The sequence below is a fragment of the Myxine glutinosa genome, chromosome 11 (genome assembly GCF_964187855.1).
Source record: "Myxine glutinosa chromosome 11, kmMyxGlut1.1, whole genome shotgun sequence".
Taxonomy (NCBI): domain Eukaryota; kingdom Metazoa; phylum Chordata; class Myxini; order Myxiniformes; family Myxinidae; genus Myxine; species Myxine glutinosa.
Window position 1 is genome coordinate 51,623,355 of NC_136271.1, and position 19,404 is coordinate 51,642,758.

At 46.7% G+C, this 19,404-nt stretch overlaps 1 protein-coding gene across 2 annotated transcripts; it reads left to right on the forward strand.

The window, feature by feature from the left end:
• Positions 1 to 1,216: 1,216 nt before the first annotated feature.
• On the forward strand, positions 1,217 to 18,310 carry LOC137436674 (armadillo repeat-containing protein 10). Of its 2 annotated transcripts, XM_078786675.1 has the most exons (7): positions 1,217 to 1,355; positions 1,451 to 1,591; positions 2,003 to 2,169; positions 12,993 to 13,127; positions 13,253 to 13,429; positions 16,695 to 16,766; positions 17,175 to 18,310. In XM_078786675.1, the coding sequence occupies exons 1-7, from the start codon at positions 1,274 to 1,276 to the stop codon at positions 17,439 to 17,441; spliced, it is 1,041 nt and encodes a 346-aa protein (XP_078642801.1). In that variant the 5' UTR covers positions 1,217 to 1,273; the 3' UTR covers positions 17,442 to 18,310. The 2 variants fall into 2 exon arrangements, 1 of the variants encoding a protein (XP_078642801.1); XR_013624964.1 differs by lacking the exons at positions 1,217 to 1,355; positions 1,451 to 1,591; positions 2,003 to 2,169; positions 12,993 to 13,127; positions 13,253 to 13,429 and having other exon boundaries at positions 13,436 to 16,766; positions 17,175 to 17,252.
• Positions 18,311 to 19,404: the final 1,094 nt, after the last annotated feature.

Here is a 19,404-nt window from a genome sequence, read left to right on the forward strand (position 1 = left end):
ACAGGACAGCATGTCGAATCATACTAACATAATCATAAGACTTCAAAGAAACAAACAAAAAAAATACCTATTTTGGGGGGGGCAACCCTCCCTCCCCCCACCCTCTCCCACCCCATGTCCCTCTTCAGACGGATGGACTAATGGACGGACTGATTGACGGGCGGACTGACGGTCTGACGGACTGATGGGCTGACAGGCGGACGGACGGACGGACAGACTGACCGACTGACAGACTGATGGGCGAACAGACTGACGGACTATTGGACTGACGGGCAAACGGACTGACGGATCCATCCACCCGACCGATACATCCATCCACCCCAATCCATTAATCCGCCCATCCATCCACCCCATGCACCCACGCATCCATCCACCCCATCCATCCACCCATCCACCCCATCCATCCACCCCATCCATCCACCCATACACCCCATCCATCCATCCATCCACCCCATCCATCCATCCACCCCATCCATACACCCCATCCATCCATCCACCCATCCATCCATCTACCCCATCCATCCACCCATACACCCCATCCATCCATCCATCCACCCCATCCATCCATCCACCCCATCCATCCACCCCACCCCATCCATCCATCCATCCACCCATCCATCCATCTACCCCATCCATCCATTCATCCACCCCATCCATCCATCCATCCACCCATCCATCCCATCCATCCACCCCATCCATCCATCCACCCCATCCATCCACCGCATCCATCCATCCACCCATCCATCCCATTCATCCATCCCATCCATCCACCGCATCCATCCATCCATCCATCCATCCACCCCATCCATCCACCCCATCCATCCATCTACCCCATCCATCCATCTACCCCATCCATCCATCCATCCATCCATCCACCCCATCCCCATCCATCCATCCACACCATCCATCCATCCATCCACCCATCCATCCAGCATCCATACATCTAGCATCCACCCCATCGTAATTTTTTTGCATATCATTATTCATTACATATCGACATAAGAACCAACTCTCCCACCAAAACCATCACCATCGCCATTGTTTAAGGCTACATTGATTTTACACTGGATGTACTTCCAGAGTTCCGGGACCCCCCGCCTTCCCCATCTCCAAGTTTTCTGTACAGTTTTTGGGATCCCTGCACAAGTCCTAAAGTGGGGGGAGGGGTTTTTGTAAAATGTATTTTTTGAGATCTCCACCCTCCACCTGTGCGTCGCATTACCATGGATACTTCGATCGCGATTCCCCAGTATAATTTATAATCTCCGTTTGTATGTTTGGTGCAATCCCAAAATGTCCTCCAGTGTGTGCTGATTCGCAGCAGGCGCTCACGGGGATGGATTGTTGTGTTCCGGGTATGATCATCGATCATGTTGATCTGTTCCGTACGGAGATTTGTGTCGGTGCACCTCGGTGACCTCGCTATTCGCTACCATATTGTGTTTTACAGGACACATGATGTTATTAACCAACAAGGCCCTGTGCGTCCTTGGCCTGGCAGCCACCGGTGTGGGTGCAATGTATTACCTGCTTCGCAGCTTCGAGCAGCGATCGCACAAAACCGCCTTCACTGGGATCACCTTGGCCGCAGGTTCGAGTGTCGATGCACTTTTATTAGTTGTGTTTGTTATTTGAGCTTTGCCGTTATTGATGATCTTTTGTCGTTCTTTCTTTTGCTTGACCGACTACTACTCCAACTACTACTCCGACTACTATAACTACTACTCCGACTACTACAACTACTACTCCGACTACTACCCTGACTACTACAACTACTCCGACTACTACAACTACTACTCCGACTACTACTCCGACTACTACAACTACTACTCCGACTACTACAACTACTACTCCGACTACTACTCCGACTACTACAACTACTACTCCGACTACTACTCCGACTACTACAACTACTACTCCGACTACTACCACAACTACTACTTTGACTGCTCCTACTACCACCTACTATGCCTCATCATCATCTCCATGAACCTCCACCCAGAGGCTGCAGCATTGGCAAACAGCAGTCCAGGAACGTTGTCCCCAAAGCACTTGGGTCCACTCATACACATCCTGCGAGACATTGATGGCCAGCAGTCGCCAGATGATGACCTCGCCGAACGGATCCTCGTAACGCTCGCAAACAGTGCTGCGTTCACCGGCTCTCAGGCAAGATGTCACGAGTACAATTCACATTATGATCGACAAATGCTTTTTCTCATCAATGTTATCGGTTACAATGCTCAGGTGGTTAAACCATACAAAGCAAGAGGTGTCATGATGCATTTCACCAACTGAAGGTTGATCGGTTTTTCCTACTTTTGCTGCTATGGAAACAATTTATTTGAAACCAATCTTGAAATGATTCCAGTTCACCTGCTTCCTGCTTCCTTCAGTTGTGGCATGACAGCATCCTGCTTCCCTTCGCCTTGGCAAGATATGCATCCTGAGTCCCACCGCAGTGCCGAGAAGTGCAAACTTCGTCCCTCCATTGTGGCGCAACATGTATCCTGAGTCCCTCTGTCATGGCGAGATGTGCATCCTGCGTCCCTCCATCGTGGCGAGCGTGTATCCTGTGTCCCTCTGTCGTGGCGAGATGTGCATCCTGCATCCCTCCATCGTGGCGAGCGTGTATCCTGTGTCCCTCTGTCGTGGCGAGATGTGCATCCTGCGTCCTTCCGTCGTGGCGAGATGTGCATCCTGCGTCCCTCCATCGTGGCGAGCGTGTATCCTGTGTCCCTCTGTCATGGCGAGATGTGCATCCTGCGTCCCTCCATCTTAGCGAGATGTGTATCTTGCGTCCTTCCGTCGTGGCGAGATGTGCATCCTGCGTCCCTCCATCGTGGCGAGCGTGTATCCTGTGTCCCTCTGTCGCGGCGAGATGTGCATCCTGCGTCCCTCCATCGTGGCGAGCGTGTATCCTGTGTCCCTCTGTCATGGCGAGATGTGCATCCTGCGTCCCTCCATCTTGGCGAGATGTGCATCCTGCGTCCCTCCATCGTGGCGAGATGTGCATCCTGCATCCCTCCATCGTGGCGAGATGTGTATCTTGCGTCCCTCCATCGTGGCGAGATGTGAATCCTGCGTCCTTCCGTTGTGGCGCAACATGCATCCTGTGTCCCTCTGTCGTGGCAAGACGTGCATCCTGTGTCCCTCTGTCGTGGCAAGACGTGCATCCTGTGTCCCTCTGTCGTGGCAAGATGTGTATCCTGCGTCTCTCCATCGTGGCGAGACGTACATCCTGCGTCCTTCAGTCGTGGCGCAACATGCATCCTGTGTCCCTCTGTCGTGGCGAGACGTGCATCCTGCGTCCTTCAGTCGTGGCGCAACATGCATCCTGTGTCCCTATGTCGTGGCGAGACGTGCAGCCTGCGTCCTTCAGTCGTGGCGCAACATGTATCCTGTGTCCCTCTGTCGTGGCGAGACGTGCATCCTGCGTCCTTCAGTCGTGGCGCAACATGCATCCTGTGTCCCTCCGTCTTGGCGAGACGTGTATCCTGCGTCCTTCCATCGTGGCGAGACGTGTATCCTGCATCCTTCCATCGTGGCGAGACGTGCATCCTGTGTCCTTCCGTCGTGGCGAGACGTGCATCCTGTGTCCCTCTGTCGTGACAAGATGTGCATCCTGTGTCCTTCCATCGTGGCAAGACGTGTATTCCAAGTCCCGTTGTGGCAAGACATGCATCCTGTGTCCCTCAGTCGTGGCGAGACGTGTATCCTGCGTCCTTCCGTTGTGGCGAGACGTGCATCCTGTGTCCCTCTGTCATGACGAGATGTGCATCCTGTGTCTTTCCGTCGTGGCAAGACGTGTATCCCAAGTCCCGTTGTGGCAAGACGTGTATCCTGCGCCCCTCCGTCATGGCTTAATGCGCCGGATACACATCTCGATAATGTTGTTGATTAGCCCTGGTCAGTTCTGCTCGAACAGACTGACACAGATGTAGCCGATCAACCTTCCGTGAGCGACCCAGAGATCTCTCACATCTAAATGGTTGTGCTCTTACCTTTGTGGAGCCAGGACCACACCGTCTTCCGTGACATGTTTAATATGTGTGGGGCGGTCTGCCAGAGGTTTTACGTGTCGTCAGTGGTGTCGTTGAGTCTATGTTTGCACTCTAAAAGCTGTGGGTCGTGGCCATCCTGTTTTCATGGGTGAGGGGTCTACTTTTAGTCTGTTTTATGATGAACCAGGATTGTAGGGTGCTGAGGAAGGGTCGGAGCTGGACTGTGACTGTGCTGCTTTTACTACAGGTTGAGGTAATGGTTATGTCTCGAAATGAGGCTATTTGTATGTTCTCGGGTGGTTGTGGAATGTTGTGCATGAAAAGATTAAATAGTCTGGGGGAGAAGACAAGGCCTTCAACTGCAGCTTGATGGAGTACAGCTCTCCCCTCTGGGATGGTTCCCCTGCCTCACATCTTGCTCAGCTTGATGCCGTGGCAACCAAGGCCATTAGGATTATTGGAATCTCCTGTGATGAAGCTGAGTCTATGGGCCTATCACTTCATCATCACAGACAGTTTGGGGGGTCTCTTTCTTCTACCACCTCCTTTCTGGTCTTGCACCCTCTTCTCTTTCCGTGCTTTGCCCCTTACCCACTTGTTTCTGAAATGCGCACGTGGTCCGACATCAATTCCCTTCTGGTGAAACTACCTAAATCCAGAATCACTGGTCACCTCCGCTCATTTTTTCCTCTTTTTTTCCCCACCTGTGGAATAAACTTCCACATTCTCTTCAATCTCATTCTTCCCTCCAGGTCTTAATGAGCTGTTCACCACCATCTCAGATCGTCCCCAATCCAAAACCATGATCTTTTCTACCCTTGTTAACCACCCCTCTCCCCAACCCTCAAATCCCTCCTTCTTCCAATTTTCCAGTTTCCCTCTGTGGAGTTTTCTTCTGTATCCATCTTGCCCACCCTATGCATCCTCCGTGTCCAAAAATTGAAAACCACGACACAAGTACTCCTCATAGGGATGGGTACAAAAATCTTCTTCCAATAAACCCCTTCTCCTTCCAAAAAAACTTCAATAACTCACCTACCCTGCGAAAAACAGTGCTCCGGCTTAACGTGGTTCCTATGGACGGTGCACACATTGCAGCCTCACCCTGCCCATTAAACACCAGGGTCTGCCACGACATGCACCATTTATAGCTGGATCGAGACTGGAGGCAAGTGTGCATACCTCTAAAATCTAAACCCTCCACCACCTCTTCTGCACAAATATTTATTCGAACTTTCGGTTGTCTTGTAGTTTAAAATCAATTTTTACAGATTTCTGAAAGCTGTTACATATTTAGGTGAATGTATGTAAATTACCATTCAGGTTGCTTATCCGTGTGTATTATATTAAGGGTTGTTGTGATGGGAGGGTCAGGAGCCCTTCGGAGCCAGTGGCCGGAAACGGAAGTGGCCGGAAACGGGAGAAGAAAAAGACACGAGGGGAAAAAAGGACGGTGCGTCTTCTTCCTCGCCCCGCGACGACGAGAAGGTGGAATCGACCTTACGCTGCGCGGAAAACGCGCCGTTGCGAAACGTCTGGCGAGAGGAGTTACCTGGGCGGTAAATACCTTTTGACACGTCCAGTCACCGTGAGTTCGTGCACGAAACCAAGCGTCCGGGACAGTTTGCCCCGTCTACAAAGACGCGTACGGGTCCGCACGTTGGGCCTCGCTCGCGTCGAAAGCCGCGCTGGGTTTTGCCCCGTCTACAAAGACGCGTACGGGTCCGCACTTGGGGCCTCGCGCACGTTGGACGCCGCGCTGGGTTTGCCCCGTGGCTTGGCAAGGAGGTGCGCTGCAGCCGCGGCCCCAGTCCGAGACGGCACGTTTAGAGCACGTCCGCCCGGGGCTCGTTCAACCGCCCGTGTGCGGAGAGGAGAGACATTGACCACGGAGGGAGTCAGGAGTGGGGCTCACGTGAGGAATGTATAAGATTAAGATGGCCATCTTAGAGTTTGTGTAGATGAGTTCACATGGTTGTAATATTGATTGTGCCTGGTTGTGTATTGTTGATTGCTCGGGGAAAATCTCCGTGGTTGTGTCTTTGAAAGTGTTTGGTATCATTACCATTGGAAATATATACTTGCACATCAGTTGTCGCCTGGGTGAAATTCCTATGGATTGCGTGGCGAATGCGCCTATATAATACTATTTGCTGGCGAAGGTCCTCTCACGGTCCGGGGGTCACCGAGACCTGGTATGCACTGAGGGGACCACGTAACAGAATTGGGGGCTCGTCCGGGATCTAAAAGTGTATAAAATAATAAAATAATAATATTTTTGGTAATTAAAATTTATTAATTAATTATTAATTGGTAATATTTTTTTTTGAGAAATTGGGGAAAGTCTTGGGGTGAAGGTTAACAGGTGTTAACGATAGGCACCATGGCGTTTGTGGCACAGAACTTTGGGGTAACCCCGAGTGAGGCACAGTTCCGAGCATTGCTAAAGTCGGATCTCTTGAAATTGGCCAAACATTTTAACTTGGAGGTCCGAACTAATTTGAGGAAGGCAGAGTTGCAGGCCACGGTGATACAATCTATGGTGGGATTAGGAACATGGGACGAGTTAGCCTGGGAGTGGCTACCCGAAGAGCCAGAAGACGTGGAGCTCCGGAAACTGGAGTTGCAATTACGGAGCCAGGAACGGATCAAAGAAGAAGAAAGGAAAGCAGAAAAGGAAAGAGCAGAAGAAGAAAGGAAAGCAGAAAAGGAAAGAGCAGAAGAAGAAAGGAAAGCAGAAAAGGAAAGAGCAGAAGAAGAAAGGAAAGCAGAAAAGGAAAGAGCAGAAGAAGAAAGGAAAGCAGAGGAGAGGAGAGAAGAGAAGCAAGCAGAGGAAAGGAGAGTGGAACGAGAACTCCAGGAAAGGTTAAAAGAAGAAGAAAGGAAAGCAGAAGCGAGGAGGGAAGAGAAACAAGCAGAGGAAAGGAGAGTGGAAAGAGAACTCCAGGAAAGAAGAGAAAAGGAACAAGCAGAGGAAAGGAGAGCTGCAAGGGACCTCGAAGCAGAGGAGAGAAAAGCGGAAAGGGAATTAAAGGAACGTGACATGGAGCTTCAACAAGAAATCAAAGTCAAGGAGCTGGAGTTAATGAGAGAACGGGGAGGGGCACCACCCTTGCTGACGGGGTCGACACCTAACCAGAAAACCTGGGATGTGGGCAGACATGTGAGGCTGGTTCCACCGTTCAGTGAAAAAGAAGTCGCGAAATTTTTTCCACACTTTGAGAAAGTGGCTCGACAATTAAACTGGCCGGAGGAGGCATGGACCATACTCGTGCAAAGTGTGCTGGTGGGGAAAGCTCAGGAAATTTATTCGGCGCTACCAATGGACCAATGTGCAGATTATGAGGTACTGAAGAAGCACATCCTCAAAGCCTATGAGTTGGTTCCGGAAGCTTACAGGCAAAAATTCAGGAATGCCAGGAAGAGGGAGAGTGAGACCCATGTGGAGTTTGCCAGAGTGAAAGAAAACATGTTTGATCGGTGGTGTGAGTCAAAAGGAGTCGGGAAAGACTTCGAAACATTGCGGGACTTGATCCTGGTGGAGGAATTCCAGCAGTGTGTCCACGAGGACATCAAAGTGTACCTGCAGGAAAAGAAAGTACCGAAGTTGTGGGACGCAGCCACCATGGCAGATGATTATGCCTTAACCCACCGAATAGGGGTCCACGAACCTAACTCCTCGCCTAGATCTCCGCAGGGGAGGTGGGGAACAGCAGGTGCGGAGAACGACCATACATGGCGGCGGCCTCGAGAGGATTATGGGGACAACTATGATACCCCACCGGTTCGAAATCGGAGGGATGAGGGCCCAAGACAAACTTATAGTTCGGGGGGCCCGAGGCAGACCACGAGTTTTTCCTCCGGGCCTACTTGCGCTTTTTGCAAGAAACCTGGACACTTGATGTCCAGTTGTTACCGCAGGAAAAGCGAAGACCCAGAGCGGAGTCCGACTACTACGACTCCAAACGCAATGGCCAGTGTGAGAAATCGCCATCAAAAGGGTTACCAACCCTTTATTTCAGAGGGGTTTGTGTCACGGGATGGAGCCTCGACTAACCGGAAACCGGTTAGGATATTGAGGGACACAGGGGCACATCAATCTTTAATGCTTGAAGGCATTTTGCCATGGTCCGAGGAGACGGCAACGGGGGATAGTGTTCGTTTACAGGGGATCGGGGGCGGTGTTAGTGCTCCCCTTCATGTCATCCATTTGGAGTCTGATTTGGTGTCAGGACCGGTCACCGTCGGTTTACAAGCCACGCTTCCTGTAGAGGGTGTATCTGTGGTTATTGGGAATGATTTGGCCGGGGGTCAAGTTTATGGTAACCTGAGGGTTGGTAAAGAGCCCAGCAGGGAAAATAACGCCACACCAGCTCGGGATGGCGACAAAAGTGCCAAGTTATTTGTAGGGGGACTGAACTTCAAAACAGAGGAAGAAGTTCTGACCTCTGTCTTCAACAGATATGGGCCGCTGGTGGAAGTGCGGTTGGTAAGAGACTGGGAAACGCAACAGTCAAGAGGGTTCGGCTTTGTCACGTTTGCCAGCACAAAAGACGCCAGAGAGGCAGAGAAGAATTGGAATGGCAAGGATTTGGAGGGTCGGACCATAACAGTAGGGAAGGCATTTCGTAGGCGTCGAGAGGTCTACAGGAGAGGACAACTGGGCGGTAGTTTTGGTGGTGGCCGAGAAGGAGACCGCTATTCATGGGACTACAGGGACCAGTGGTCCCACCATAATTATTAGGGAAGTTCTGAAAAGTTGAAGCACTGAAGGCGGCGGAGCCGCCGAGCCAAGATTCCTACACGAATTAACCGTGAACGCCGTTCCTAAAGGCGTCCAGGCAGGGAACTTTATGCACGGACTAACCGTGAACTCCACGTTCCTCAAGGCGCCCATGTAGAGAACTTTCCTGCACGGACTAACCGTGAACTCCGCGTTCCTAAAGGCATCCATGTAGTGAATACTCGGCTTGGCCTCCCGGAAAAAGTGCTATCGAGTTGCCTAACTTTGGATCTTGGATCAACCCCTTAACCTTCATTCCCAAGAAACTGACGGTCAAAGTCAGAGGGTCATGAGAGGGAGTTTGATTTGGCAGGGACAATGTCGTTGTTGGTACTTAGTCCAGAGGGAGTAATCTGGAGGGTTGAGTGATCTGGTTTGTTTCTCCAAATTGGCCGGCAAAGAAAGTTTTCGCTGGGTTCAAACTTTCTTTCTTGAAGGGGGGGAGTGTTACATATTTAGGTGAATGTATGTAAATTACCATTCAGGTTGCTTATCCGTGTGTATTATATTAAGGGTTGTTGTGATGGGAGGGTCAGGAGCCCTTCGGAGCCAGTGGCCGGAAACGGAAGTGGCCGGAAACGGGAGAAGAAAAAGACACGAGGGGAAAAAAGGACGGTGCGTCTTCTTCCTCGCCCCGCGACGACGAGAAGGTGGAATCGACCTTACGCTGCGCGGAAAACGCGCCGTTGCGAAACGTCTGGCGAGAGGAGTTACCTGGGCGGTAAATACCTTTTGACACGTCCAGTCACCGTGAGTTCGTGCACGAAACCAAGCGTCCGGGACAGTTTGCCCCGTCTACAAAGACGCGTACGGGTCCGCACGTTGGGCCTCGCTCGCGTCGAAAGCCGCGCTGGGTTTTGCCCCGTCTACAAAGACGCGTACGGGTCCGCACTTGGGGCCTCGCGCACGTTGGACGCCGCGCTGGGTTTGCCCCGTGGCTTGGCAAGGAGGTGCGCTGCAGCCGCGGCCCCAGTCCGAGACGGCACGTTTAGAGCACGTCCGCCCGGGGCTCGTTCAACCGCCCGTGTGCGGAGAGGAGAGACATTGACCACGGAGGGAGTCAGGAGTGGGGCTCACGTGAGGAATGTATAAGATTAAGATGGCCATCTTAGAGTTTGTGTAGATGAGTTCACATGGTTGTAATATTGATTGTGCCTGGTTGTGTATTGTTGATTGCTCGGGGAAAATCTCCGTGGTTGTGTCTTTGAAAGTGTTTGGTATCATTACCATTGGAAATATATACTTGCACATCAGTTGTCGCCTGGGTGAAATTCCTATGGATTGCGTGGCGAATGCGCCTATATAATACTATTTGCTGGCGAAGGTCCTCTCACGGTCCGGGGGTCACCGAGACCTGGTATGCACTGAGGGGACCACGTAACAAAGCGAATCAAAGAAACCTCCAATTCCATTAAGCTCATTTGTTCTACTGTATTGTGAGGACGCACTTTCTTCTGCCATAAAATAATAAGATTGTTTTACTAGATTTTTACCATTAAGCTCATTTGTTCTACTGTATTGTGAGGACGCACTTTCTTCTGCCACAAAATAATAAGATTGTTTTACTAGATTTTTACCATTAAGCTTATTTGTTCTCCTGTATTGTGAGGACGCACTTTCTTCTGCCATAAAATAATAAGATTGTTTTGCTAGATTTTTACCATTAAGCTCATTTGTTCTACTGTATTGTGAGGATGCACTTTCTTCTGCCATAAAAGAATAAGATTGTTTTACTAGATTTTTACCATTAAGCTCATTTGTTCTACTGTATTGTGAGGACGCACTTTCTTCTGCCATAAAAGAATAAGATTGTTTTACTAGATTTTTACCATTAAGCTTATTTGTTCTACTGTGTTGTGAGGACGCACTTTCTTCTGCCACAAAATAATAAGATTGTTTTACTAGATTTTTACCATTAAGCTTATTTGTTCTCCTGTATTGTGAGGACGCACTTTCTTCTGCCACAAAATAATAAGATTGTTTTACTAGATTTTTACCATTAAGCTTATTTGTTCTACTGTGTTGTGAGGATGCACTTGCTTCTGCCATAAAATAATAAGATTGTTTTGCTAGATTTTTACCATTAAGCTAATTTGTTCTACTGTATTGTGAGGATGCACTTTCTTCTGCCATAAAAGAATAAGATTGTTTTACTAGATTTTTACCATTGAGCTCATTTGTTCTACTGTGTTGTGAGGACGCACTTTCTTCTGCCATAAAATAATAATATTGTTTTACTAGAGTTTTACCATGAAGCTTATTTGTTCTACTGTATTGTGAGGACGCACTTTCTTCTGCCATAAAATAATAAGATTGTTTTACTAGATTTTTACCATTAAGCTCATTTGTTGTACTGTATTGTGAGGACGCACTTTCTTCTGCCATAAAATAATAAGATTGTTTTACTAGATTTTTACCATGAAGCTCATTTGTTCTACTGTATTGTGAGGATGCACTTTCTTCTGCCATAAAAAAAACAAGATTGTTTTACTAGATTTTTACCATTAAGCTCATTTGTTCTCCTGTGTTGTGAGGACGCACTTTCTTCTGCCATAAAAGAAGAAGATTGTTTTACGAGATTTTTACCATTAAGCTCATTTGTTCTACTGTATTGTGAGGACGCACTTTCTTCTGCCATAAAAGAATAAGATTGTTTTACTAGATTTTTACCATTAAGCTCATTTGTTCTACTGTATTGTGAGGACGTACTTTCTTCTGCCATAAAAGAATAAAATTGTTTTACTAGATTTTCACCATTAAGCTCATTTGTTGTGCTGTATTGTGAGGACGCACTTTCTTCTGCCATAAAAGAATAAGATTGTTTTACTATATTTTTACCATTAAGCTCATTTGTTCTAATGTGTTGTGAGGACGCACTTTCTTCTGCCATAAAATAATATGATTGTTTTACTAGATTTTTACCATGAAGCTCATTTGTTCTACTGTATTGTGAGGACGCACTTTCTTCTGCCATAAAAAAATAAGATTGTTTTACTAGATTTTTACCATTAAGCTCATTTGTTCTACTGTATTGTGAGGATGCACTTTCTTCTGCCATAAAAGAAAAAGATTGTTTTACTAGATTTTTACCATTAAGCTCATTTGTTCTACTGTGTTGTGAGGACGCACTTTGTTCTGCCATAAAGTAATAAGATTGTTTTACTAGATTTTTACCATGAAGCTCATTTGTTCTACTGTATTGTGAGGACGCACTTTCTTCTGCTATAAAAAAATAAGATTGTTTTACTAGATTTTTACCATTAAGCTCATTTGTTCTACTGTATTGTGAGGACGCACTTTCTTCTGCCACAAAATAATAAGATTGTTTTAATAGATTTTTACCATTAAGCTCATTTGTTTTACTGTGTTGTGAGGACGCACTTTCTTCTGCCACAAAATAATAAGATTGTTTTAATAGATTTTTACCATGAAGCTCATTTGTTCTACTGTATTGTGAGGACGCACTTTCTTCTACCATAAAAAAATAAGATTGTTTTACTAGATTTTTTACCATAAAGCTCATTTGTTCTACTGTATTGTGAGGACGCACTTTCTTCTGCCATAAAATAATAAGATTGTTTTAATAGATTTTTACCATGAAGCTCATTTGTTCTACTGTATTGTGAGGACGCACTTTCTTCTGCCATAAAATAATAAGATTGTTTTACTCGATTTTTACCATTAAGCTCATTTGTTCTACTGTATTGTGAGGACGCACTTTCTTCTGCAATGAAAGAATTAGATTGTTTTACTAGATTTTCACCATTAAGCTCATTTGTTCTCCTGTATTGTGAGGACGCACTTTCTTCTGCCATAAAATAATAAGATTGTTTTACTCGATTTTTACCATTAAGCTCATTTGTTCTACTGTATTGTGAGGACGCACTTTCTTCTGCAATGAAAGAATTAGATTGTTTTACTAGATTTTCACCATTAAGCTCATTTGTTCTCCTGTATTGTGAGGACGCACTTTCTTCTGCCATAAAATAATAAGATTGTTTTACTAGATTTTTACCATTAAGCTCATTTGTTCTACTGTATTGTGAGGACGCACTTTCTTCTGCCCTAATAATAAGATTGTTTTACTAGATTTTCCAATTTTTCTATCACTGCTTGGAAATTAATTGCTGGCTGAAGAAGTGGTATTTAATCTAAAGTAAAATCATGCAGCAAAATATTAATTGCTTGTTTGTGTCGTTGTTCAGAACTCCATCAGAGAGATGTCTGGCCTACCTGTCATTGCCAGGTATGTGCACAGCACGGAGCAAAGACTTCAAATCCAAGCTCTGAATGCCCTCAACAACCTCGCCATGAATGTGGAAAACCAGAAACATCTACAGGTTATTTCTCTTTTCCACTTGGTTTTAAATTAAAATAGTTAACTGAAACCTGAACGAGTTGTCTTTTGTGTGAGGCACACCTGAAAGATGTTTGCTTGCCGTGGTCTTTCCCTTCTGGCATACAGGCCTACGTTGTTGATGTATTTGAAGCGGGTTTGGAGGCTGGAGCCCTGGAGGACGTGCAGCTGGCCGCCCTGCGAGTGCTCACCAATGTCACTGTGACTGGTCGGATTCATGACTCCTTTTTCACATACCTACCTGCCATATGGGCCATGCTACAGCTCCCAAATACCGTGCTGCAGGTAAAGATTTGGAGTTGAAAAACTTTAAATGATTTTTTAATGGCATTTTCAACTTGAAGTTTATTTCAGACTTTCCACCTGTCCAGTCTGTACTTGTCATGTTTAGGAGAGATGGTGTAATCTAGGTAGCAGTATAGAATGTAAGTTATATTGCGTAGCTCAAAAGGTGGATGGCAAAACTGATTATTGTGATGGATGGATGTAAGACTATGTATCCAGTGCTGTAATTATAACCTGGACCTGTGTTATAATTATTGTAGTTAGTGCTTTGAGGAATAAGGTTTGTCAACTGCTTGTTACCTCCGCCACCTAAGGTGGACGGAGATTATGTTTTCATCCCTGTCTGTTTGTTTGTTTATCTCAAATATGAGATCTCAATGGCCAATGGCTTGATCTCTGATCATCAATTTGGTTTCAGACCAGGTCACTCTACTCTGGACATGCTGCTTCTGCTGTCTCAACAATGGATGGAGGTCCTCAATGCCAAACAGGAAATTAGAGCTGTCTCCCTCGACATATCACGTGCCTTCGATACGGTCTGGCACCCCGCTCTGCTCACCAAACTCTCCTCCTTTGGTATCCATGGAAATCTCCATGCATGGCTGGCGGACTTCCTTTCTAGTCGTAGTCAACGTGTGGCCCTGAATTGGTTTCTCTCATCTCCTCTTCCTGTTCAGGCTGGAGTTCCCCAAGGCAGTGTTCTGGGCCCTGTGCTTTTTCTGGTCTTCATCAATGATCTCTCTGACTCTCTTGAAAATCCTCTCTATCTCTTTGCTGATGACTCCACTCTCTGCCGCTCCATTCCTCATCCCTCAGATCGGCAGTCTGCAGCCTCCTCACTCTCTGCAGACCTGGACAAAATCACAGACTGGGCAAACAAGTGGAACATGTCTTTCAATCCTGACAAATCTCACACTCTTACGATGTCTCTCCGAAAAGACCGACTGGACAACCCTCCCATCTACTTTCTGAATAATCCTCTCCAAGAGGTTCTGTCCCTCGAGCTTTTGGGTCTCACTATCTGCCATGATCTTTCCTGGGAAAACCACATTTCCAAGCTGGCCTCCAAAGCCAGTTGCCGACTGGGCATCCTCCGTCGCGCGAAGTCCTTCCTTGGCACACCTGAGCTCCTCACCACATACAAGGCTTTCATCCGCAGCTCAATGGAATACTGTTGTCCGCTCTGGGCTGGTGCTCCTGCCTCACACCTAGCTCGTCTTCACGCTGTTGAAACCAAAGCGTTCAGAATCATTGGAATCTCCCGCGATGACGCTATCTCCGAGGGCCTTTCACTTAATCACCGCAGGCAGGTTGGTGGTCTTTCCGTCTTCTACCGACTCCTCTCCGGCCTTGCCCCCCCAGCTCTCTCTGGGCTCTGTCCCCCAAATATTCCTGCAGGTCGCACAAGATCTGCCTGCAACCCTCTTATGGTTAAACTGCCAAAATCAAGACTCTCTGCTCACCTTCACTCCTTCATTCCTCTTTTCTCCCACCTCTGGAACAAACTCCCTCACTCTCTTCAATCCCACTCCTCCCTCCAGGTCTTTAAAACGGCTGTTCACCACCATCTCTTATCTTCCCCAATCCAAAACCTTGATCTTTTCTACCCCCGCTAATTTCACCCCAAATCCACTTTTTTGAGGTGACTTTTGACTTCTTTCCTGGAAGTCGTTGGTGTCCTTGCGTTTTATACTTATCCTGCCTCCCCCCAGGCCCTCTCCCTCCAAAAACATCTCCCGATGTCCCTGCTCTCAAATGTTGTGTTTGTGTGCTTCCTCCCTTCTCTCCCCATCTTGTCGGGGTGGGAGAGGTATAAAACACATGGACACTGCTTGGACTTCCAGGAAAGAAATCGGAATTTTAAAAAAGTGGATCTGGGGGTGAATTAACGGGGGTACAAAAGATCAAGGTTTTGGATGGGGGATGGTGGTGAACAGCTGATAAGAGATTTGTTTGTTCTTTTTCCATTTCATCCCTGCTTTCCCCTTCATCTTCTTCTTGCTTTGTTACAGCTTGTTCACCCCACGTGGCCTTCTCCCTCTCCTATTGATCTCGCTCTCACTCTCACTTCTACTCTGCTGTTGGTGCTTCACCCTTTCCATTTTGTTCCATTCCATTCTGCTCATGCTCTTTCACAAGCCTCGACAATGTGTACGAGCAAATGAGCTCTTGAGAGGTAAACTGGTTTAACTAACATCTTGGGCAAAATAGAACAAGTGCACTCGCATAATCTTTCAACATCAGTCGGTCTTTGGTGTAAAATGACTGTTCTGCACAAAATGGTTGAGACTGAAACTGATCTTTGTTCATTGGGAGTTGAATCTATATTATAAAATGGGAGTTTCCATTTGTCCGTCCCGAAACTACTCCCTCAGTTTTGGGGCCAGCGCCGCCAAACCTTCTGTGTAACGTTTTGGGGTCCCAGTGGGTGTCGTATGGTAGGTAGGTTTCATAAAATTCCTCAATAAAATTGTGATTTTAAAATGCAATCGACATGGACCTGTTCCCGAATCTGGAAGTGAACAGATGACAATGATGAGCGGTTTGATAATATCTCGATACAATCGTGATTTAACATTGTATTTTGTTATATTAATACTGTGGTACTAATTTATGATTGGAAGGATGCTGTTTGGAATTAAAATATAGCAATATTGAGTTTAAATATGAATGAGGAAATGACATGAGGGTTTCTACTTTCCAACCGTGACATTCGTGGATTCGCCATATGCAGATTCGCCATTGACTGCGTATAGAACCATTCAGATGGGTACGTTTGTTAGACAAGTTATTCACGAACCGGCTGTCCATGTCTGGCGTTCGACTGAACGTGGCACAATAATGTGGAGTTTATGGAATTTATTGGTTCCATGGTTTAACATCGACCATATCCACATCGTTTGTTTGCTTTTGGCTTCCCACCTGTGCATATCACAGGTACCTCACTCGTGGGATTATAAATGGGAATACTTTTAATCAGAAGTTTTATTATGTTGGATCATCCATTTAATTTCTCAGCAGCTCAATTTGACAAATCAACCTGGTATGTGGGATTTGAACCTGAGATTCCACCATCATAAGTTATGTGCTCAGCCGAGAATGCGAAAAGGGCGAAAGGAATGTTCCCAATGTGCACTCGTTCTTTATATATTTGAGACATTGTGTGCAAATGGGAACATTTATCAAGTCTTTGAGAAATTAACTTCAATTGAAAATGATAATTCCATTTACACGTCCTCAATGACTGCTTTGAACTGAACTGCAGGTGCAGGTGCTGAAGCTGATCGTCAATCTTTCTGGCGATGAAGCAATGAAGGCAGAGATGTTGGACCTGGAGGCAAGTCTTTTTCGTGCTGTTAGGTCGTTGACCAAAACAGGTGCCTGGACAATTGGCCCAAAAAGGGGACCCAAAAAACAACAACAACCACGGTCCCCGAAAAAGGCCAACCCCCGCTTGCGGGGAAAAATGGCCTCTAAAGGTGTTTTTTTAAATTTTATTTATGTCGTTGACCAAAACAGGTGCCTGGACAATTGGCAAAGATGACACTGATTGTAAAAGTTGTAAAACAGCTACATGGTGGGTGCTTTCCGCTGAAGACGTGCTGCAGTTTTGTAGATTACAGACACAATTGGAGCAATTTTAAAATTAAATTAAACAATTTTAAGACGTAAGTTAAACATTTCCCCCAAGTAATGGTTTTCTTCATAAACGTTTGAATTGACATGCTTGTTAATGTGTTGACAGGTCTCTTCTGACATGTTGCTGTCTCTCCTGCATGAAGACTCAAGTGAAGATGTTATTGAGAGATTTCTGACCCTGGCTGAACATCTGATTCGAAAACCAAGTCAATGTGACCTGCCTCCACGACCAGGCTCTTTGCGCTGCTTTCTCTGGGCTGAACAATCGCTGTTCCTGCAGAAAGTTTATGCTTTCAAGAACCATCTTAACCCTGACATCAGCGTCAGGGTTGGGTCAATCCTCAGTGGATTAAATGCACTGCTTTACAGGTAGGGGAGTAAAACATTGGTTTAGAGAAACTCAGAAGGCCTTGTTGACAGTTTGAGCACCTCATGATGCCGTAACCCCAGGTTTGAATTTCTTCTGATTTTTACATTTGCAGGAGGAGGAGGAGGAGGAGAAGGGAGTAGTGAGAGGAAAGGAGAGGGGTACAACAGAAGGAGGAGCAGTGGGTGAGGGTGGTGAGAAGGGGAGAGGAGAGGCGGGCAGCAGCAGCAGAAGAAAAAGGAGAAGGAGGTGGGGAGCAAGAAGAGGAGGGATAAGGGGGGGGGAGAAGGAAGGAGAGGAGAGAGGAGCAGCAACAGTAGGAGGAGGGGTGGGCAGAGTGGAGCAGCAGAAGGAAGAGAGGAGGAAGAGGTCGTAAGGTGCAAGAGGGAGGGAGGGGAGAAGGAGTGTAAGTAGGAAGAGGAGAGGGGATGGAATCAGGAGGAGAAGGAGGGGTGGGGGACAGCAATTTGGTTCTCCACTGTTTTTGAGTTTTCTGCATATTTTTGCATATCACCTTTTGTGTCGTTGTTTTACCCAGAAAACCAGCCTGGCGTTGGGTTAACGGTTAAGGTGGTTGGCTTGAGATCTTAAGGGTCCTAATTTTGAGCCCCTGTCTTGCCATTGACATAGCACCACGTGGGTTGACTCAGCCTGTCATCTTTCCGAGGTCGGCAAAATGAGTACCAGCTTAATGGTAATGGGGGCACTGCAGCAGTGGCACAGCTGTGCACCCAGAAAATGATGTAACCAAGCAGCCACAGGCTGCATACGAACCACCACCACCATTCAGTATACATTGTTTAATGTTGTATAATTCAATGAGGAGTGCATCATTCCTAATATTTGGAAAATCTGAATAAATATCAGGAATTTTTCATGTTTTGTCTCTTTGCGTCCACGTGCGAACCGTTCTGCGTCTGCTACATGTGCGCGGTTTTCACTTTGTCGCTCGATTTCAGCATTGCATCCGACGAGTTCTCCCCGATGTTGGTTGCACACACCTCTTGTATCTTCGCCCACCGACGTCACTGGTGACAGCTCGCGCCCCTCCCCTCCCTCTCACCATTTTTTTTTTTTTTTTTTTTTTTTTTTTTTGTATACAAGATCGAGGCTCGTGAAAGAGCGAACATTAATCACACAGAAAGACAAACCGACACATAAAACATATAACATAGGGAGCGGTAGACAAGATGGGGAGAGAGGGGGAAGGACACAAACACAACATTTGAGAGCAGGGACCGAGAGACATGGAGACATCGAGAGATCTGAGAGAGGGCGAGGGCTTTGGGGGGGGGGGGGGGGCGTGGGAAGGGGGCAGTAGGAGAGGTATAAAACATATGGACACTGCCAGGACTTCCAGGAAAGAAGTTGGAATTTCAAACAAGGTGGATCTGGGGTGAATTAGCGGGGGTAGAAAAGATCAAGGTTTTGGATGGGGGAAGATAAGAGATGGTGGTGAACAGCTGTTTTAAAGACCTGGAGGGAGGAGTGGGATTGAAGGGAGTGAGGGAGTTTGTTCCAGTGGGAACAGACAGAGTAACACCCACCCTCATTGGCCCAAAGACACATTTAAGACGGATTACAAAGGTTTGCACATTAAATAATAGGACTGGTGATTTTTACACAGACATGAGGGTGGGTTTGATGTTTCTATCTGTACAAATTAGTGACGCTTATCTGAAGTCACATTTAAGTACTTTTACACTTTAAACGCTAAATACTCAATGAGGAAATAACTACGCTGTATTAAATGTTCATTATCCCCTAGGAGCCATTCCCACAACAATATGTTGGTGTTTTCACTGCTGTTCGGGAGGTGATGTGGAATACGCAGTATCGTCCCCGCGGTTTTTCCCCCCCATTTTGTTGGCCATGTTGTATCATCATCTGAAAGTGCGGTGATTAAAGCCGATACGACGACATCTGAACGTGTTTTGGTTGGACATTTACTATGAAGGAAGGAGAGGCG